Source organism: Rhinolophus sinicus, linkage group LG07, assembly GCF_036562045.2.
Source record: "Rhinolophus sinicus isolate RSC01 linkage group LG07, ASM3656204v1, whole genome shotgun sequence".
In the NCBI taxonomy this organism is placed as follows: domain Eukaryota; kingdom Metazoa; phylum Chordata; class Mammalia; order Chiroptera; family Rhinolophidae; genus Rhinolophus; species Rhinolophus sinicus.
In genome coordinates, this window is record NC_133757.1 from 4,280,762 (window position 1) to 4,303,324 (window position 22,563).

A 22,563-nucleotide genomic window follows, 5' to 3' on the forward strand; every position below is an offset into this window, starting at 1 on the left:
CGGTTCGTTGGAACATGATCTGAAACTCCTTTTGCCTCGTCCTTCTTTGAGGCGTAAACTACGGTGGCTGCCTCCACCCTGCAAGGGGGACGTGCATTGTGGCATCTGTTCTGAGAAGGTGACTGTAGGGTGAGGGCTCTCTGGGACACAGCAGCCACCTCCACCCCCCACCCCCACCCCTACATGCCACCCCCAACACCACCAAGAAGGCACCAGAGCCTTCTGGCCTCCTAGTCATGAATGGTGCGTACAGATCATCTCGAAAATCAAAAGAGCTAACAAGGGCCACGCTTGGGGAAGCAACGTGTAAGCCCTAAGAAATGCCAGTCTTTGCACATGTTCTCCATGTAAGCTGATTCACAATCGTGTTCCATTTCAACAGAGCAGAACTTAAAGAGTTAAAGCAACACAAGAACCAGGGTCTCATGATGGCATCCCGGAAGCTCAGATGCTGAGAGAACACTTACTTACTGTGAAAAAACAAAATACAAAATTAGCAGCAAGGAGGCAATGTTGCAAATAAAATGAAGTCACCTGTCTTGCAGATGGAAGGTTCACATCGAGGCACGGACGTCACTGAATTCACTCGTGTCTGATAATAAACCACCCAAGTCTCCAGTCACTAAGGGATCTGACATCAGGGGGAGGAGGCAGACAGAAGCCAGGCCCGATCAAATTTAGTACCGTAAGACCATATTTAGAATCTAGCTACTTCTGGGCTCCAAACTTCCTGTAATTTTTATCTATTCTTACACTTCCCACGTCCGTTTCCCTAAAATGTCACAGGATTTAGTAGTAACTGTCCAGAGCACATTGCTAATTTTAACCTTAGAACAATAAGGGAGCGTGAGGCAATATCACGTTCCCAAAATAGTTCACCTAAAACGATAATATGCCTACCACATAGCTACTGCCTAAAGAGCACCAGGTTTTTACAACACATTCCTATAAAGAACCCAACAGCTCTGCCAGGCAGCTCCAACACCTTGCAGGTGAAAGGGACGTGAGGACTTGATTCATATTTAGTTATGCTGCTTCTCTGGTCACAGCAACCCTGAGACGCATCTGAGCAGAGAGGCATCTTCATTCCAGACCAAAAGATAAGCATTAAAGCTGGGAAATCACGTCCTCACAACATTTTTAAGACAATAGCCATAAAGATGTTTTCTGAAATTATACACTAAAAGAACATTAAAAGAGGAAGTGAGAACAGAGGTGGCTACAGTGAGCAGCTGAGTGAAAGCTCCCAGCTAATCATATGGAAGATTCTTCTCCTGGAAGGAATTAGCAGAGGTAGCAAACTGCAAATTGCACAGCTTCTTCTGCAGTAAGTCCGCCCCACAGAAATCACCAGAACAGGCACGCCTGAGCCTGCGGGTCCTGGGGCTGCTCTGTGGGCCGCCGGCACCCCCACACCAGGACGGTGTGAAGACCACTCAGACCCCATGCAGATGACGGCATCTTTCTTCTGATGGGCAACAGGGTGAGAACAGGTAATCAAGGTGGTGAAAAGAGTAGGAACCTGGACCCCTGGCTCTGCTGCAGGCAGAAGATGCACGAGGATGTGACACCATTTGCTCGGCACAGACTGAGGCCTGGCTGATGCCTGGGGCAGCGACGCCCCAGCCGCCCACATCTGCTCAGATACTAAATACCCACAGCATTGTTCTCCTCAGCTGCCCCCTATTTACATCAGGCAAATTCAGAACCTCTCCTTGCAGAGGAGGGAAGACATAGCGATGACAGGATTGCAGAGCACCTACAGAGGACGGAGAAAGCAACTCGCTTACATGCGGAGCACGAGCGCGTTCACTGCAAAAGCCAATCGTGAGCCTTCTGCTCAAGTCAGGCCTTGCGGGATGGAGAGCCCACTTCTCTCAGCCCCCAGGGCAGTCCTGCATCTCACAGGCGGCCTTGACCGTGGCTGGTGCCGGGAAACCAGGGCCTACCTTCACCCGGACCGTCTGGTCCGACACGCTGCTCATCATATCGCTGATGGACTGGAACAGCTGCAGCAAGGATCCCATGAAGTCGGCCTCTCCCTTGTTCTCGTATAGTCTGCAGAGGAACACAGGACACTGTGGGCCCGGCAGACAGCACCTCGCCACTTGCCGCTCCTGCAGCTACAGCTATTTGAGGTACTGTCTGGCTGATGCGTTGTAATGTCAGTGGACGTTTCCAGCATCCGCGAAAACACGGGAAGGGTTTGGAAATCAGGTTGCTGGGGACCACTCAGCTCTGGGGTCATGCCTTCGCATGAAAGAAGCTGAAGTTTAACCGTCGTGTGTATTGTCTCCGCTGTAACATAATACATTGCACACACAGAAAACTATGGACAGAAAGGGAAACAGGGAGGCAGGAAGAAAAGAAGGAAGGCTGAAGAAATTCAGCTTCAATTCCACCCCACAGAGATTACACCATTAATATTTTGGTGTTTTTCCTGCCGGAACACATAAGGTCACATAATTGACAGAGACACTAAATGGCCTAAATTTAACATAATCTTATAACCATTTGAAAATGACATAATAGTAAACTCATAATTACATCAGTTCAGAGTAATGGTGGTAATCAAATTCATTCATCACAGAATTGGTCCTGATAGAAAAACTTTCAAGAAGGGGAACATGCTAAATAAATGGATAATAAGAAAGTCATGCATTGGTTACACGTATGCAAATATATGTTGTTAATTATAAATAAGTTTCATCTATAAATTATTTATTAGCAGTTACCTCAAGTTGCTGTGTTACTAAGAAGCAATGTATTTGCATTTTAAAATGTTGCAACTCAGATGTTTTATTAATACAGACTGGCTTTCTGCCTAATTAAAAGTATACTATACCTGAAAACTTGTGTACAATGGAAAATTTTGTAAACTAAGTGATAATTAATTACCCTAGAGGAACTCATTTGAGTTCCACTGTAAAGCAACACATTCTGTCTAAAATGGGAAATTGCAACCTAGCGTATCTGTTTTGTAAAGGGTATTCACATAGGAGTTTGCTTAAATGGCGTACCAAACAATAACATTATGGAGTCATGAACTTCTGCTTGTAGGTGACATGCAACAACATTTGGCAGACACTGGTGCAAACACGTGAAAGGCTTCAAGCATGCAGTCATTCTCCCCCCTCAGGATAACCGCCAATTCCTACAACTAGATGAGTCAGGAGACTAGAAAGAGAAATGAAAACCTCTATAAAGCAGGAGTTTTCATCAGTCTCCACGATAATGAAAAGAGCTTGGAAAAGGCCAGGGAGAGGGCCTCAGCTTACACAACAGACTCTAAGTCGAAAACCCTGGAGAACCAGGAGCAAACAAATATAAACCGAGGTTCCCCAAGGCTACATGCAGCCTTTACTCAGTGCAGTCCCTGGAGAGAAAGGCGGTTGCCCACGGTGGCTGCCAAGAAGGGGAAAGAGTGAATTGTCTCTGAAAGAAGGTCATGTCACCTGGAGCTTTTCCACTTTCACATACACACAGCCCTGCATACTACTAAATACAGTAAAAGAACAGACCGATGGCCGAATCAAAGAAGAAACGAAGACAAGAGAAACAGATTCAAAGGTGATCAAGATACTGTGGTTAGCTAACAAGAATGTCAAAATACATATCATTATTATCTTTTAAAATAAAGAGAAAAACATGAAGACATAGATAAAAACATGAAAAATGGAGAGAGGGCAAAAACCGAAGTTAAGATGAAAAAAATTTTAGCAGAGAAATGAATCCACAGGAAAGAATCAAATGAAAATTCTAAAACTAAATCAAATATAGTATCTGCAATGAAGAATTCATTATATGGATTACATTTAGATTAGACACAGAAAAAGACAGAATTACTGAAATGGAAGACAATTAACAGGAAAATAAACAAGCAAAAAGATGAAAAACATGGACACAGTGTTAGAGATACAAAGGCCACAATGAAGAGAACTAATATACATGTAATTGAACTGTCAGAAGAAAAGGAGAAATACAATGGAACAAATGCAGCATTAGAATGGATAATGGCCATGGATTTTCCAGAATTAATAAAAGACATGAATCCAAAAATTCAAGAGGCTCTGAAAATCCAACGTAGGATAAACAAAAATGAAAGTATCCCTATGCAATCCATAGTAAAACTGCTAACAACCACAGCGCGAGAAATTGTAAAAGCAGCTAGGAAAACAAGAAAAACACTATTACCTTCAAAGATGCAACAATAAGTCTGAGCACAGATTTCTCACCAGAAATGATGGAAACTAAAAGAGAGCAGGATAATATCTGGAGAAGGAAAATAACTGCCAATCTAGAAACGTATGTTAAGTGAAAATAGGCTTCAAAAACAAAGATGAAATAAGTGATTTGGAGCATTTTTCGGTAATGAAAGGGAGGTCTCTAGAGTCTCCCCTCTTAGTTTTAGCAAATAAAGCAGGAAGAGCAGCTTGCCTGAGCCACCTGGAGGTGGAATAAGGCATGAGAGGGAAGAAGCCAGAGGGATATCAGTAGATAAACAGATGAAGAAAACCTAGTCACCATTCCTTGCTCTACTTAAATGTTATGCATATTCATTAGCAAGGAATGATGGGATCTTTGTCTATAAACTACGTTCTATTTTCATTACCCAGGAAATGATAGCAAAATGACAGGTCTGCAACAGCTTACTCCTGATCAATAATTATTCACAAAGCTAACACCCAGATGACAGGCAAAAGCTCCACAAAGCACCTGACAGACAGAAGAGGAACACAGCGATAAGCAGCTTAACAATTGAATTCAGAAGGTCTCGTGCAGGACGGATCTGTTGGCTGCCTTTCTAGTCAGCGTGATACGCCCACACAGAAAACACAGGCAAACGAAAACCAGCGGAGAAGTGCCCCTGACTATCATCAGGCATCCTTCCGGGTTCCCGAGGACCCAAATGTCTTTGGGTCAGAGGTGTAAACCTGTGTTTCTCATTTCAAAACAAAACGAGCCTCCTAAACAAAACCAAAGGTAGGAATTTGCATAGTGAGAAAAATAGTGCGACACAATGGTAAGCTGCAACATCTTCATCTCCAAAGCTTTCCCCCTTTGTTCTCTGCAAGAATAATCACCCTCGATTATCCTGGCATTTCACAAAGCTACTACATTATATGAAAATACAGCAGACCATTTTGAAAGAAGAAGGAAAAAAAGATCTCAAAAGTTTCTTCTAACTGCAAAACGAACACCACACCTGTCAATTCTAGCTGTGAGCACAGCTGTTTTTCTCCCAAGGGAGTAAATGTGTTACGGCTAAGATGAGGAGAAGCCTATTGCGTTCTCTCCTTCACCCTAAAAATACCCGGTGAGACCTGCTTAGGGCGAGGTAGGGATCACACATCCTAGACCTCTGTGTGGGGCACAGGGCTGTTTTTCTTTAAGCAGCCTATGCAAACTAGGAATATTATTTCGTCTAAAACTAACATCTTTGCTATCACAGATGCAGAACTACTGAGATGGGGCAGGTCGCAGGGAGTGGGGCTGAGCAGCAGAAGCAGACCTCACTATTGTCCACGATCCTAAGGTCATGGTTTTTTCCGACCATAGAATCTCTAAGATACTAAAACACCTCGGCCGATTCAGACTTCAGATTTAAATTTCAGAATATTATCATCGCTGGACAGCATGGCTACAGCTGTGCTCTCGGGTTTGAAAGGAACATAAGTCCTTCCCCGCACTCAAGAATTGCAGAAGGCAGCCGAGATACACATTTAGGAAACACTTACAGTATAAAAAAAGTAAGTAAGGTCAAGAAATGAACCTTAACTCTGGGATGGAGTCAGGGCTCCAAAGTTCATAAAGTACTTGTTGGAGAAGAAAGGGGGTGGGAGTGGGGGGGGAGGGGGAAGGAAGGAAGCAGCGAAGGAGGGAGGGAGGCAGGGAGGGAGGGAGGCAGGGAGGGAGGCAGGGAGGGAGGCAGGGAGGGAAGGAGGGAAGACTCTGACCAACCAAATCCCCAGAATCACCACAGTATCTGGTCAGGTGAGGCAGGCAGGCCCAGACAAGGGCCTCGGAAGAATGAGGAAGCCGTGCTGCCTTCTGACAATTGCTGCTTCTAGGCTCTGACCTCTCTGCACTTTGTGTCCTGGACAGTCGCAGCTCGTTTGACAAACAAGTCATCCAGCCAAGAACCTCAGCCTGAGCTCAGGCCCGGCTCCTGCTAGAGCCACTTCAGGACGAAGGCTAGTCGAGGACAAACGGGCCATGCCAACAGCGCGTGCGTGCCAAGAAGCAGAACGAAGGCATTCCTAAGCACGGCAACCACAAACCCCTTCCCAGGCCCGGACAAGGGTCTGCTGGGCAGCTCGCCCAGTTCCTGCACAACCTGGTGGCACCGAGTCACACCTGTGGGTCACTTAGGGCTCCACTGATTTGAAGCCAGAGACACCGATGCCAGGAGTCTCTGAGATTGACCCCCAAACTCACGGGGAAGAGACTCTGAGGAGGCCAATTAAGGAGGATTTCGTGACCCAGAATAGGTTAGCGATTTTCTAAGCCGTCAGGAAGCAGAAACTCTGGGTCACAGTATGAGGAACAGAATGCTGACAGCCCGTCCTCTCTGTAGCTCTCCCTCACCACGTTACTAAAAGAGCTCTGATTTGTTGAAAGCAACAACAGGCCCATCGAAATGCCCTTTCCAACTTCCTTTCCATCTAAGGAGCTCACGTGACGTACTCCTGGCCAGTGAGATTAAAGCACACGTCACTTTGTAGGGACGGGGAAAGGTCTCCGTAAGGAGAGTCACTGGCAGAGCCCATTACCCACCCTTCACCTTTCCCTCCCTGCTGCCTGCACCATGGTTCCCTCTAGACTGGGTTATGAAGGCCGCCCCTTTCCCCTTGGCCCTTCTGGGGAAGACCGCTGCTTCAGACCACGTGAGGAGGAAACAGGAAGGTACTGATTTGGGTCCACACGGATCCAATTCTCAGTTCCCCGGTTTTCACCACTGTGCTTCCAGAGTGCTGTGCTTTTAAAAGGTGACATGTGCTCTCTAATCCTGAGGGGTGCGGGCTCAGGAACTCTATCTCTGTGTTTAGAACTCACAACAAGAACATCACCCTCCAATAACCAACACAACTCACAGCATGCCACCCAAAGCCACCGTCGCCCAACAGAAACGAGCGGCGTGAGTCAACTTCAACTCCTCACACGCAATCTATCTTCTTGTCACATCTCTTCATTCAGAATTAAATATCGTGGGACGACTGAAACTTATTTGAGCACAGCTCTTTATCTGCCGACATCGAATGAGGCCATCAATACACTAGTACTTCGTGCTAGTACATGTCCACAAACAGTTCATAAGCTGACCCAGGGTGCATCACAGAGCTGCAACCACAGTGCCCATCCGACATGGCCACTTCCGATGTGGGGCTAGCTCTCTGGAAACAAAACATGATTGTGGTTGAAGGAGAAAGTCACAGGGAGCCCCACCGTCTTCCCAAGTGAGGCAGTTTCACCTGGTTTCCCTTTGCGTGGTTGTGGCTGGCTTGTCTGAATGTTTGTTCCTTTGGAGCTCTTTTCTAGGTAAAGACATACTGAAAAGGACGGCAGAACCCTTGGTATACACCCTTCCCCACATTGGAAGCACTCCAGATACTTTCAGCAGACAATGGTTTCCTCCCACTACACGTGTCTGACTCAGGAAGAGGGCTGGCCCCTGAGGGCTTGCATCCACTGTACCGGGGAGAAGTGGGGGCCATTACAGGGAGAGGCGGCAGGCCCACAACCATCACTGCTGTCTACTGCTGCCCTGTCATGCTAGAAAACAAGGAAAGGACAGAAACAGACAGGAAGAGAAAGCAAAAGGGAAAGAGGAAGGGTAAATAAAGGAGAGGAGAAAGAAGGAAGGGAAGGATTTCCTAACAGCACCTTGGAGGGCCACCCAGCGACACCTACTGATTGAACAGGACCCGGGAGCGCACGATGAACTTGAAGATGTACTCCAGCGCTTTCATGGCTTTGTACAGCTGCTCGCTGACGGCCGGCTTCTCCGCATTGTCCACGTAGTTCCGCAACACTTTTGTCAGCTTCCTGTTCATAATGGAAACACAAATTAATAAGGTCAGAAAACGACAACACCTCGCTCCTTAACTGGGACAGAAATACACAAGTGGGTTATCTGTATTTTGGTCCACACTTATCACCATATCCCTACTGGTAAAACACATTCTGAAAAAAACTAAAAGTGACCCATAAAAATAACTCTCAGAGGAGTGAGATCTGAGCGTTTAACAAGCATTTACTAAGTTCTTGAGGTTTTTCTAAGCATTTCAATGCGTTGTTTTGAATCCCCACAATAACGCTGCAAGGCAAGTCATGGGTCTTATCCCTAATTACAGATGAAGCAGCCAGGCTTAGATAGGTAGGCCAGCATCCCAATGTCAAATAAAAAGGTCAAAGGGACTTTCTCTACAGCCCAAGAGAAGCATAAAAAATCTTTGCAAAACAGCATTATACTGAATACGGTCTGGAACTAGATGATCACAAGACATGAATCTCTGATACTACAAGTATATACTGAACCGTACATCTGAAAATGGTTAAACGTTAAATTTTATGTTACGTAAGTATTTTACCAAAATACAAAAAGTCATTATATAAAAGAGTATTTGCTATCAAAAACCATCTCAGCCATCTCTATTCATTTCAGTTCTTTCTCTAAGACTAGAGTTCTTACACTCAAAAAAAAAAAAAAAAAAATTAGAACCAATTTTTCAAATTTTCAGGAAACATTCTTAGTTTTTAATGAGTTTTCTAATAAATTTTATATAAAAGATGATGAACAATATATGAGAATAACATGGGTAAATACATAAAAAGATTTGCAATTTTTTTTGCATTTTCTAAGATTACACAAAAACAGTTATAAAAGCATAATGACTATACTTCTCTTAGAGTCTATTTTTTTTATAAATTGTGATCTAAAAACAATTAACTCCCTAACAAGAAAACATAACAGAAATTTACATAGTTTATCATATACCAAAATTGGTCAGAATTATTTTTAAATTTTCCACACCATTACCTAAGTAATTATAGAACATTGGTATAAATTAAGTATATACTGGAACTTTGATTTTAATTCATACCTTCATAAATTATATTAAGTGCTTAATTCATAGGTAGTTTAAAGAAATACTTGTTAAAATAAAAGCAAAAGAATTAAGATTTTTCTATTTTTCTGTAATTCAAATAACCAGAAATTTCAAGTGGTAGTAAATTTGCTCAAAGCTTCAGAGTATGTGAGAAGGTTAATTTAAAAAAAAAAAAAAAAGACTCCAAGAGGCCATATCCAGGTGTATCACAGAAAAAGAATCCTATTAAAAAATCAGCTTCATTACTAAATAAATACATACAAAGTAAAATAACACGAAGTAAAATAAACGTCCCATATATACTCAAACAAATAGAAAAGACTGAAAATTAAGGTGGTCGGATGAGATGTGGGGAAGTTGGGCCCCTGCTAGTGTCATAACTGACACAGCACGTTTGGGGCAATAAATTGGTAATCTCTACGACAATTAAAAATCTTCAAATCTTTACACACCAGCAGTTCCACTTGTAATTTATTCTACTGAAACAATTATAAATATTAAAGGCTATTTACTGCAGCAATGTCTACAATTGTAAAACTATGCACATGTCCATCCTTTGAGGACTGGTTGAACGATGCTACATCCTTACAATGGCACATTGCACGGCTTTTCAATATAAAATGTGAGGACCAGAGGGAGAGACGTTGCATCATGACCACCATGGAAAAACGGCCAGCTATGAGGTTTCTTTGTTTTTCAAAGAAAAACAGTGTTTTCAGAGCAGTAGGTGTGGTGGGGACCACTCTGTAGCTGACGTCTCTTCCATTTGCCTCTTTGTCCGTCTCTGTGACACTGTCCTGGCTTGTACAGCTTTGTACGACGGTCTTAAAATCAGTTTCTTCTTCTGAAAAATTAGCCTCTTCTACACAGGTTGTGTTTCTATTTAAGTATTCAAATAGGCTAGTTAATTTTTTTCACAAAAGGATGCTGGGTTTTTTACTGGGATTATGTTGAACTATAGATGAATTGGGGAAAATGGACATTTGGGCAGGATTTTATCTTTTGATCCATGAGCATGGTATATATCTCTTGATTTCTCTATATAAGCTTCGGATCTAAATTTTCCTAAGTTTATTTACTAGTTCTAGCAGTTTTTTTGAGAGGGAGTCTTTTTAAAAATAGATTCCTTAGTGTTTTGCAAGTACAGAATCACATTATGTGAAAGTAAAGACCGCTTTACTTCTTTCTATCCAATTGTTACACTTTTTATTTTTTTTTTTCCTGCTTTACTGCACTACTTCCAGTAATAAACACATGTGGTGAGAACAGAGATGCTCGCCTTGTTCCCAGTCTTAGGGGAAAGGCTTTCAACGTTTCAGCCTTAAGTCTTAGGTTAGCTGTACATTTTCTGAGATGTCCTTTGTCAGATGAAGAAGTGGCTTTCTATTTCTAGTTTGCTGAGAAGTTGTATCATAAATGGATGCTCAATTCTGTCAAACGCACTTTCTGCATTACTGAGATCTAACAATAAAAGCACAAAGCTCCTAAAACAGTGGTGGTCCAGCAGACCATCCTGCAGCGATGGGAACCTTCTCTATCTCATTATCCAGGCCAAATGGAGCATCAGTGAAAGGGAGGGAACCTGAACCAGCTCCGGGAAAGACAGCTCAGGGGACAGAAAGTCTGCTGGTTTTCTAAGAGAATGGTCCCCAGAGGTGATGCCTCCCTCCCTTGTCACCGGGCCAGCTGTGGTCACTGTGATAGGACTCCAGCTCCCATGGATTCCTACCTGCACAGGGGAGCTACCTGGGAATGCTGGGGCCCTAAGAAGTAATGCTCATTGCCTGGAGTCACCTTTAATTTCTTCTCTTGGAGTTCTTGGTGAAGAAAGGCTAAAGAGCTCAGTATTTATCAAAGGAAAGAGACAAAGAAACTAGCAGGACAAGGGTCTAATGCAAGCCCATGCTGCTAAGGCTTCGGGGGGAGGGTGGCTCTCTGAGATACTATTACACTTAGCACCGGAACCTCCCAGGCTCAGGGAATAAACACTATGAGCACTTTGTCAGTGCAGACAACCTCCCATGATTTGGTTAAAACTGTGTGAATCTGTTATCTCTTTTGTTTTTTTCCAGATGTAAATACTCAGATGCAAATTTCTGAGGAAACACTTGGCGGTGTTAATTTATCAAAACACGGTAAGAATACGTTTTTTCTAGAATGACAATTTCCTTTTCAGCAGATTACAGAGACTGAATGAGAGAACACAGATTCTCAGCTCAATCTCATCGCAGCTGAAAGGTAAAATGGTACTTTCTGCTTCTCCCATTGAGTAACTTGCAAAAACGCTCTGATTTTCATTTTGCCACCTCTGAGAATAAGCACATTATTCTTTCCCCAAAGGCACGTAAGGGGCAATGCCAACAGAAGGATCTGGAATGCAGTGCGGCAAGCTGATTCATCGTTCTGATTTTCTGAAATTAATGTACGAAATCTAGTCTGAGAAGAGTTGTTTGGCCACCTTTCAATAAAGCAGCAGAACTGAGAAAGTGACACACACTGGGATCCTGCCGCATTAAGAGCCGTCTACAAGCCATTTCCATCGCCAGCTGGGGTTGTGTTTTGGTTGCCATCGCAAGATGGTGCCACTTGATCTGACCTCCCCCCACAGTCTGCAAGGAACTGTCTGAAGTCTGGACAAACTGGGCATCTCCACTGAGGTAACAAACTGCTTTAAACAAACATTTGTTCACAAGTAAGATAAGACTCATCAAAGCTTGCGCTGTGTGCCTGAGGACATCGCAGCTCCCTGCCCCCTTGGGGCTCCACTGCCCGGCACAGAACAGGTACCCAGGGCAGACATGAAAACATCCGGGAGCAGGGCTGCCGGCGCCAGACCTCTGACCTTGAGCTTGTGGCTACACAAAGGCAGAGACAAGGCGCAGATGGGAGCTGTGATCCAATTTAATGGCCCCGAAGAGAATGGGTTCTAATGATTCCATGTGGATGGCCTTCAAGAAATTATATCAGATCACTATGGCATATACCTGAAACTAATATAAGATGGCTTGTCAACTATACTTTAATTTTTAAAAAAATTATTTAAATCTTTTCATTGCAACTTGCACAATTGAAAGTGTGTATAAATGTCAATAAACCCCACTGTGAGAGACAGAGAGTAACTCACTATAATGATTCCAAGAATAATGAGCCCCTAACAATTGCCTCGTGCTTCCCAAGTGCCAGGGATTATGCCAAGCGGTCGACAGACAACTCATTAAAATCGTCCACACACCTACAATCACGCCCAGTTTACAGATGACAGACTGAAATCCAGAGCTTAAGCGACCTAAAGGTGGAAGTGACAGAGCTGCTGTGTAAGCCCAGGGAGCGGGGCCGCAGCATTGCGCCCTCAACAGAGGTGAGCAGCCTCTGCGGCCCTGGCGTCACACACCCAGTGGGACACAGAGGGACACACGGGGACGTGGGATGGGCTGGGAGTAGCTGGGTGGGCACTAAGAACCCACGTTATTTACCACCAAAGCTTCTAGAACAAAAGGAAAGGCATTCTTTAAAGAGCAAAAAGATATAATGCAGACACCGAACTGAATTTTATTCACACTAAACGAGCAATAATCTCAAAATAAGAACACATCCATTTGTCCATTCATCAAATGCTCTTTGGGAAGCCACAGAGTGGCAGGCCCCCCACCCCCACCCCCCGCACCCATCTATCCGTTTCATTGAACATAAACTAACAATTTCAAAGACAAATGGAAGGTGTGGAGAGCAAGAATTTACTCCAAAATGTTATGATAATTTACCACATGTCTCTTTCGACAAGATTTTTAGGACTGTTAAGATGGAAACAATAATAAAATATTATCCCAGGAAATTCAGAGTTTTGAGGGGGAGAAAGTACAATCACAAACAAAAGTATATGAAAAAAGACTCTTACTAACAAACAGAAGAAAAAAGAAAGTACTGGTTTTGAAACAACCAGAGAGAACTTACGTGTAAGCTAGCGTTGCACTGAAGTGTTTCTTAATGTAGGTTTCCAAAACAGGATTGAAATGCTGAAATTTTCTGTCAGCGATGAGGCCAATGATAAATACCTGTTAAATTAACATTTTCATTAACAAATAATGCAAACTCTTCTGGAATCTTCATCTGAGTCATCTGTACAGTGTGAGCCACCAAACAGTAGGGGAAGTGGGTCGGCCAGCTTGCCTCTATTTACTCTACAAACCACACTTGCCTAACTATGTGTTATGGGCAGAAGCTTTCTAGCTTTCAGTTTGTCGGCTTTGACTGGATGTCCACCTGACCATGCTTTCAAGGCTGCCGCGGCGGACCCCCTCCCCCAGCTCCAAAGGCTGCAGCATAAAAGCGCATGTTAATACGTGAGTGGAGAAACAGTGGAGGCCTCTCACCAGAGCATCGAACACCAAGGTATCGAAAGTCTCGCTCTCAGAGTTCTCCATCATGATGTTGAACAGGGCATCCAAGGTGTCCTGGAGAAACTGCAGAGACACAAAGGCCAGCAGATGGGGTGAGGCCACCCAGCTGCCCCCCTGGAGCAGCTAGTGTCGCTGCCACTCCAAATACCCACCTTTCTCAAAGGGCACCTAGGCAGCTATTAACGCTAGGGATTTCTCCCAGTCATTAGAACCTTAAGTCGAAAATATGAGCTAAGTGAATTCAGAACAGAGACACGGGTACCTGACTCAAGCAGGGGAGGCCCCACTGCCCCCTCCCACGGGAACTCTCCAACCCTTTTCCTGGGTTCCATCAGTCCAGTGACAGAGCCCCACAGCAAGTACTTTTGTATCGTTTCCCACCATTTTCAGATTGCAAAATCTTTGCAAAGGTCCAAACTTTATGCCATCTGCCAATAGCCCGATGTTACTGTCAACACACTCTCCAGGTGCCAAGCCCTGGCTCGTCATAGTTCACCCAGGGTTTCTGCAGCAGGCCTACCCATCCCACCCAGACAGGTGACACGAGCGGTAGCCCAGGACGTGACAGCAGAGGGCTGTGGCCTTGGTCATCCTGCTGCAGAGCCACAGAGGTGCAGGGACACGAGTCTCCTGCAGGAGGTGCTCACACGGGGCAGGAAAAGCCTTGTTTGACACCCACCCTCTCTAAGAACATCCACTGGAGGACCCAAATCACCATTTTCATTCCACTGAAACAGGAGGCTGTACCACTTACCACAAGAGCCAGTACTTTTTTCAAACTGTCTAGCAACGCCCCTTCTCTACTACCACTTATAAATATACAGAAGGGAGGCCCTGGACAAATGGAAAAAAAACCCAGTCTATGAGGCCCTGAAATAGAGTGAAAGGAGCCCCGAGGAGGCTGGGGGCCCCCAGTCCTGGCTGCCATTAGCAGCTGCGTGGCCTTGGACAAGTCCATTCACCTCTACAGACCTACAAAGCACACTGGCCACGCAGAGGTCAACCGAGGGGAGGGTCACACACGTCATCCTGCCCCAGGTGGTTCCCTGTGCTGCACAGGAAGCAGAGGGAGAGACGTGACAACGTCCAGGGATGAGCAACGGGATTTGCTAATAGATTAGACAAGGAGAACGAAGAACAAGATGGTCCTTGATTTCCCCTGGTAAGTGTGACAACAGGTCAACAGAAATACAACTAATTCCTGGTGTGCTACAGGGACTTAAAAATGACAAGGGACAAAATCTCATTAACTGTGTGTCTTCTAAAGTTACATTAACTTATTCTCCCAGCTTCCATCAGAATCGCGGAATTTACAGAACCCAGGGAAGTTTCAAATGCAATTAACATTGTCCAGCCAGTGGTAGCTGACAAGGACCTGAAAAGATAATGAAAACTGGAAGATGAGCGAGGATACGTTTGAACAGTTCTACAATGAAGTTAGAAAAGTGGTGCGACCAAATTAATTCACACCGACGTTAACCATATTGCTATTTAACTAAGGCCACTTTACATAATTAATTTTTACGGAGATAAGACAGTGTCCCTGTGCAAGCACCTCCTGGGGGGTGAAGAACTGGGGCAGGGCCGGGCCTGGCCGTACAGACCGTGCAAGTGGGCGACCGGCTTATTGCGAGGCTGAAAGAGGCGAGTTAACCTCTGTCTGTCCGGCAGCGAGGACCCACGGGAAGAGCAACCAGCACCCAAGGCTGGCTTAACTCCAGGTCCCGCTGCCTTCACCGTGATGCCACCCCAGCATCCCGTCCACGCAGAGGTCACGGCAGGCCCTAGGTCACTGCTGTCAAAGGATTCTAAGGCGAGCCGCCACCACCTTGGGAGGCAGCATCTGACGATGTGCCCGAGGACGACAGAAGCAAGCCAAAGCCCTGGGGCCCCAGGCTCACGTTACCTTCACCACTTCGCCTCCATCCACCTTCATCAGCTGCCTCAGGTTCTGCTGCAGCAGATTGGTGTTGGAACGCCACTTGAGGAGCCCCAGGAGATCCACTGGGAACAGAAACGAAAGTCAGTTCCTCCAGCAGGAACGCGGCCCCTTACGTAGGCACCGTGTGGGGCTGTGTGTGCAGTTTGCTTGGAACAGAAAAATCAGCCCTGCTTGTAAAACGTCAGCAGCTCTGTGTTTCACTGCTTTCTAGCAAACATGCCTGATGTGCAGGGTGGCTGATCATTGTTTCCAACTGCACTTACCATGAAGTGACTTCCATGTGAGAGCTTTAAAAATGCATCTGGGAGCCTAAGAAAGGACGGGCCTTTCCAACCCGCAGGAAGGCGGGGTCCAACCAAGCAGCGACGGCCTGGAAGGGGCTGTCACCCACCAAGTGCTTTCCTGGCATCTCTTCCCAAGTGTGACCAGGAAGCTCGATTTCTTCCCCCCTTTTTAAGATAAAATCATATAAAATAATGAGTGCAAATCCAGGTCGTGAAACTGCAAGGTGACAAGGAGCCAGGAGCCCTGGCCCACGGAGCCCCTGCTGCATGCGGGCCTGGCCTCACCCGGGCCTGGCCTGCCATGGCTGCCTCTTCCAGTTGAGTTTGTGTTTATTTGTTTCCTAATAGAAAAATCACAAGCTGGATGCACTGGGTTTTCACAGACTAAATGGGAGACGATGTCCAGAAATGATTTTTTAGGCAGCAAGATGTCTGTCAAGGCTTGAAGACAGAATACAGACATCTCTAGAAAGGAGTGCGTCCACAATTTTCACTGGGAGTTATTTTAATACCCTATTATGTGAAAAACACAATTAGCAAAGGCCATCTAATTTACTATGCATGCTCATCAGGAACGAACTACAGCTACAGAAGTTGTCTCCCTAAGAAAAACACTAGTAAATACTAAAAAGACAAATTCATTTCAGCAATAAGCAGCATTTCAGGGAACATAAGACACCAACTAGAATCTAAGGATAAAGCCACACAAAAGGCACACATGTGAGGAGCGAAACATACATCATCATTTATGTGATTTTACCCCCAAGTAGAACTGACAAAGGGAAGAGTTAAAAATGGGAAAATGAGAAAGGGACAGCATCTTAAAATACTGTGAAAGGTGTAAAGCCTTAGCTGAACAACCAGCTGGGCCACACCACCACTATATGACCTTGGGCAAGTAACTTCACCTCAGTTTCACCATCTGAACAATGGGTACAATGTGATCTGATTCACAGGGTTGGTACAAGAATTAAGTGACATGACATGAAGAAAACATTTAGCGTGACACCCAGCATTGAGACTAAGGCAGCAGTCCACCAAAGAGATGATCAGAAATTGAAAACTGTAGCCATTCAACATGAAAGTGAACGTGTTTTCATTTCTAATCAAAACTGAAGTGATGATGAAGGCGACACCCTGCCCAGACATGCTCTGGTCCTGGGGTTTAGAGAGGTTTTCATTCCACAAGAGCCACCAGTGTTTCCTTAATGGAGATGGCTAGTAATCTAGTAGTTCCAGCCATACAAAGTCAGTGGGACATTGGATAGGAGGTAGGCTGAGGCTATCTCTGCTCTGTACATCTGAGAAAAGATACAGCGAGGCAAATTAGTAGTGAACGGACACCTTGGAGGAGAGGGAGCATGAATGCAGGAAACAGAGCTTGCCCCGCCCCCCGCTACCCGGGTCAGACCAGGCATTCCCTCTCCGTTCGCGGGGAGCCACTGCAGTCAGACCCTTAATAATTCTTTGTTTCATGACTTCTCCCTCTCTAATTATATAGTAAGCTAATTGAGGAGAGGAATCACATCTTATATTCTTTTTATATCCCCCACAGCATCCAGCATAATTCTGAGGACAGAGATGTGTAACACAAACCTCAATGAATAATTCAGCTACTGCTTTTCCCTAAGTAATGGAACTTCGCAGTAACAAATCACGGTTTCAGAAAAATGACTCTCCAATGAGAATCTAGCATCCATGCTTAGGGCCAGCTGGGGGAGCTCCATCTTTCCCACACCTGACACGCCACCATCCCCAAAAGAGGAATCGTTGGCTGGGGTGAAATGGAGCCAAAAATGACCCCCTTTCCTCTCAGTGAGCAGCAATCACACTGGCATTTCCCAGTTGCCCAGCAACGGCTGCTGCCAGCCCAGGGTGCTGACTCCCTCAGTTCCAGGGAGGGAATTACCCTGAGGCCAGTGAGATGCAAGGAGCTCAGAGGTGAAAGGAAGGGTGGACAGCATCTTCGAGAGATTTCTGTGACTTAATACCTTGGGGAATTCCTAGTTCACGGTCTTTTCCTCTGGGGATTAAGAAGGAAGGATTCTGTGGGCGGGTCTCACAACCTAGCTGCTATTCAGGGTATTGTTTTGATGACGGAAATATGTTCAAGTTCAAAATACCAACTTCCAAACATGCTTTTGGAATATGACCCACATACAACATGGTGGTTTCCTACACAGTGACAATGGCAACGCACAGCAGCAATCCACTGTCTGGCACCTACTAACAAGCTATAGTGCCAGCCACACACATGGGGTGGAGACTCACTGGACAGGCTGCCTTTGCCCTGAGTTAATGAGCCCTGGGTGAACCCATCAGGCTAGAGGACTATCAGAGGGGAACATATACATAACATTTAGAGGACGACCAAATCCAGGGAATAATGTTTAATCTATAGGGCATCCCTTCCATAACCCAGTCCCACAAGCCCCAGCCTTGGGGGCCACATGCTCCCAGGGCACTCTCTACCCCTCCCCATGCCTGCACGGGACCCAGTGTCCCAGTTAAGGGTTTTCATTTGCTTATGGAGGTGACTACATGACCACAAGCTAGGATAACTCATAGCTTAGGGTGAACTAATGTTCCTAAAGTAATATTAGTGGTACGAGTATGTATCCAAAATCCAAATGGCCTCCACATGTTTGAGTGACAATCCCCCACACTCCCCCACACAGTTCACTCAGCAGACAAGCGGTGAGAAAGCACAGCTCCTATTGCCCAAGAGAGCAGCACAGAGCCAGAGGCCTGGAAAGTTTGAAAGGACCTGCCCACCCTAACAGCCAACGCACTTTCCACCACAATGCAGTGGCTTTCAGATGATGGGGTTACTTTTGTCCTATGTTTATCCCATTCAAGTCCAAACAATGACTGTCCCTCGGGCAAATCCGAGACAACTGCAAGATTTATGGACAACCCCCAGGGACACAATTCATGATAGCCACAGACATTAATAATCAAAACCCACATCAGGTAGTGAAGAGGGAAAAATGGATTTTGGAGCTGAGTTTCAAGAGAGCACAGAGTCACTGCACAGCTGTGATACTGTCACTTTTGGGGGACACGATTCTTAAATGGAGGATTTGTGCACAGGCGCCTCTGCCTCGCCCAGACAGCGTGCTCTGAATAAGAAGTGTCCCTGGCCAGACAGCCATGTCACCGGGGAGGTGGGAAGCAGCGGTGACAATACGTGGCAGCCAGGCCAGCACAGGGACACGGGCAGCGTGGAGCTGCTGCGTTCAGGCTGTGCTTCCGTGCGCGGCATTCAGCACAGGGCGCCTTACCCAGTGGGGGACTAGAAACGTCTTCCAACTAGAGGACACCAGTGATGACCTCCATGAACAGCCGGGAGAGGGGAAGGCACGGAGGGGGGGACCTCCCACCCTATACTGCCCCCACAAGGCCCTTTTGGGCAGGCACTGTCACCAAGTGTACAGACGAGGAAAATGGGGTTCAGAGGACCTAGTTCAAGGTCATTCCCAGGGTTAGCACAGGGCAAGGGCTCAGGCCCAGGTCTCTGGTGTAACTTTAAATCTTGTGGATTTCCCCTTAGGCCATGTCACCCGCCTTTGGCCAAAATGCTTTTAAAAAAGTAAACCCACTGCTTTCTCTCTCTCTTTAAGGTTAATTCTTGGATCAAAATCAGAGCGTGAATTTTCAAGTCCGATGACTGTCACCCCCTTTCCTAATCCGTAGACATCCACACAGGCCATTACCGAGAAAAGCCAGGAATGACTTTGTTCCGGCACCTGTAGAAGCCTCCTCCCCTCAGCTAAAGCATGAGACGGATGGGGCTGCGGGAGGAAAACTCCGGGGTGACGTGTGTGCGCCCAGAACTCACCATTCTGGGTTAGCTTCGTGGAGCACACGAGAGTTGACACCTGGAAGGAGTCTTTGCTGATGGTGCAGCTGCCGAGACTTTGCATGCTCTTGCCCGTCGCTGAGTGGCCCTTCTCCTCCAACTCTGCTTTCGTGGCGGGCAGACTCAAGTACGTGCCAGCGTCTTCCAGCTTCTTCGCTTCGGCCTGTGGGTTTAATTATGCAATACGTGGACCCCAAAGCACCCTCAGTGACCTCCATGTTATCCTTGATCCTTTTAACCATCGTAATATTTGCACTTGATCATTTGCTGAACAGTTTATTCTAATGATTTCCCTAATTCCTGTCAATTAATTCATGTCAGCAGAGCATTTCATCCTACAGTGCCTGGTATGTTACTGTCTATACGTAGCATCTCCTCTCATTAGAAGCAGCTCAAAAGCTGGTCATCAGACATGTGCATTTGCGTGACTACGTGCTGCTGGCCAGCCGCTGTCTCACAAAGGGGAGCACGGCCAGCTCGGGCCAGGAAGCCCAGAAAGGCAGGAAGCAGCCACATCAGCGAGACGGCACCCATGAAAAGGCCTACCTTATAGACGATCAGATCGTGCTCGCCATCTCTCAGAGTGGTCCCATCGTACCTCATCAGCTTCACAAACGCTAGTGCAAATATTTTCTCAGATTTGTCTTTAGCTGCAATAGAAATCAATACGTCTTCAACTGCTGTCGTAACAAAAGAACACCCTACGGTGGTGCAGGGGGCCCTTATGAAACAATTATAAAACCGTACTGACGCATGTCAGAGGAAACACAAGTAAGTGGGGGAAGAGCAAGGCTCAGCAGTAGGAAAACTAATCATAAAGGGAATCGCAAATTCGAAGCAATTCCAACTCAAGTCTCACGGAAGCGCTTGCTCATGAATTTGAAAACTGATTGGAGAGTAAAGGGCCAAGTACCAGGATGACTTTGCAGGAAAGCCTGCAATACTAGAAGCCAAGAGTAACTGTACAGTGATACTAATGAAGACAGTGTGTTCAGGCTGAGGATCCGCAGACCAATGGGATCGGTCATGGTCTGGAAACACAGGGCCATGGCCAACGACAGCCAAGGGGCAGCACGTTCACTGCGAAAACCAGTGTCTCGGGGAAACAAAGCGGATGGGGTCCGACCGCACACCATCCACTAATATAAATCACAGCGACTGAAAAACCTCGATGTGACCTCCGTTCCCTATCTGGCAAGGAAGTTCCTCCCGAGGTGTCTGCAGGTGAGGCTCCTGCCCTCATTTCCTTCAAGTTTCGGTGGAAGTGTCACCCACTCCGAAGTCACCAGCCGATTAAGACAACAAGTTCGTAGCCTGGTCAACCCCTTGTCCTCGCCTGACTTAGTTCCCTTCATAGTTACTATGGGCTGAATCGTGTCCCCGCAAACTCTTATGTTGAAGCTCTAGCCCCCAGGTGACTCTGTTGGAGATAAGCCTGTGGCAGGGAGGTACTGAAGGTTAAACAAGGTCATGTGCGTGGAGCTCTGATGCTATACAATTGGGGCCTTTAGAGGAAAGGGAGAGACCTGGGGTTCGCCTCCTCCATGTGAGTGCACAGCAAGATGACAGCTGTCTGCACCTGGAAGAGGGCTCTCATCCAAACGCAACCATGTTGGTGCCCAGATCTCAGACTTCCAGCCTCCAGAAATGTAGGAAAATAAATTCTTGTTGTTTAAGCTCCCTCGTCTATAGTTTTTGTTGTGACTGCCAGAGAGAACGAAGACAACAGTCCTTACCGCTACCAGATTACCAGGTGTGACAGCGTGTGTGTGGGTGTGTGTGCGCACATGTGCGTGTATTCGTTGTTTATGGTTAATTTCACCCAACTGGACTTGGGATTCAGGAGATAGTGTGTATTCTTTCACTGCTGTCTCCCCAGTGCATGAAACAGTGCCCACCGTATATCAGGCACTCAGTAAATATTTGTTCTAGTTGGGGAGACACCAAAAGCATACTCTTTCCGCTAACAAAGTCAAAAAACTTGGTGATTTGTTGAAGGGTTATGGTGGGAATGGGGGCAATCTGGTTGGGGGTGGCGGAAAAGGTCTATCTGAGCCGAGATGTTAACCTTCCAGGAAAAGAGGTGGCCAAATGCAAAGGGCCCAAAGTGGGAGCGGATCTGGCTGGTGGGGAGACAGAAAGCCGGTGAGTCATGGGCAGTGAGGGATCCAAGGCTGGCAGGGGCCACATCAGGCAGGGATGGAGAGGGAGATGGACTCACCAGGAATCCCTCGAGATGCAATCTGAGTACAGCATGGAAACACTGAGTCTCAGAGCAGGAAATAGCTTTAAAGTTATGTACCCTATGTTGTCTTTTTAGAGACCACAGGACAGAGGTCCAAGGAGGGTGGAGCACATGTCTGCCCACGTTGAGTCAGGGGATAAAGTATTTACCAGAAGACGCCACTGCATGAGATAACACAGCTCATTAATCTTTGCATCCTGGTGTCCTTCAGTATCTGGCACACGGTAGGTACGCGACAAATGCTAGTCAATTAGATGAATGAATAAACGATCCACTAACCAAAAATAAAGGGGGGATTAAAAGTAAAACAAGTATGTACCTTAGGAATCAAAGAGAAACCTTTGTAAAAAGGCACTAGAAAATGTAAAATATCTTCATGTTCAGGTGAAAAAGAACAGATCCTTCTAAGTTTGGGCTGACACAAAAAATAAAGAATGTCTCTATGAAAGCTGCCACGATTCAGAAGGACACGTGACCACACCTGCCAGCCCCGGGCTTCTCCCATCACAGTATCAAGTAGCACAGAATAAAAATGCTCCTCTTTTATTACTATCATACATCTTTACACCAATGGGACGGAGTCCGACCCCATGTCAAATGATCATTAGCAGTCATTATGAGATAGACAAATTTACAAAACGTCAGGCGCCACGGGAGGAGGCCACGTGCGCCAGGAGCAGGCCGGGCTGCCCCACCCAGCCAGGCCCCCTACAAACAAGGGAA

At 46.0% G+C, this 22,563-nt stretch overlaps 1 protein-coding gene across 2 annotated transcripts in view; it reads right to left on the reverse strand.

Annotated features, from left to right (window-relative positions):
• Positions 1–22,563, reverse strand: part of DOCK1 (dedicator of cytokinesis 1) — a 444,845-nt gene that overhangs the window by 334,798 nt on the left and 87,484 nt on the right. For both annotated transcript variants that reach the window (XM_019728239.2, XM_019728238.2), the window contains exons 17-23: positions 20,142–20,245; positions 19,575–19,758; positions 15,414–15,511; positions 13,481–13,570; positions 13,062–13,162; positions 7,912–8,046; positions 1,950–2,058 (exon numbers count right to left, since the gene is read on the reverse strand). In XM_019728239.2, the coding sequence (XP_019583798.2) occupies positions 1,950–2,058; positions 7,912–8,046; positions 13,062–13,162; positions 13,481–13,570; positions 15,414–15,511; positions 19,575–19,758; positions 20,142–20,245 (821 nt within the window). The remainder of the gene's footprint in view (positions 1–1,949; positions 2,059–7,911; positions 8,047–13,061; positions 13,163–13,480; positions 13,571–15,413; positions 15,512–19,574; positions 19,759–20,141; positions 20,246–22,563) is intronic.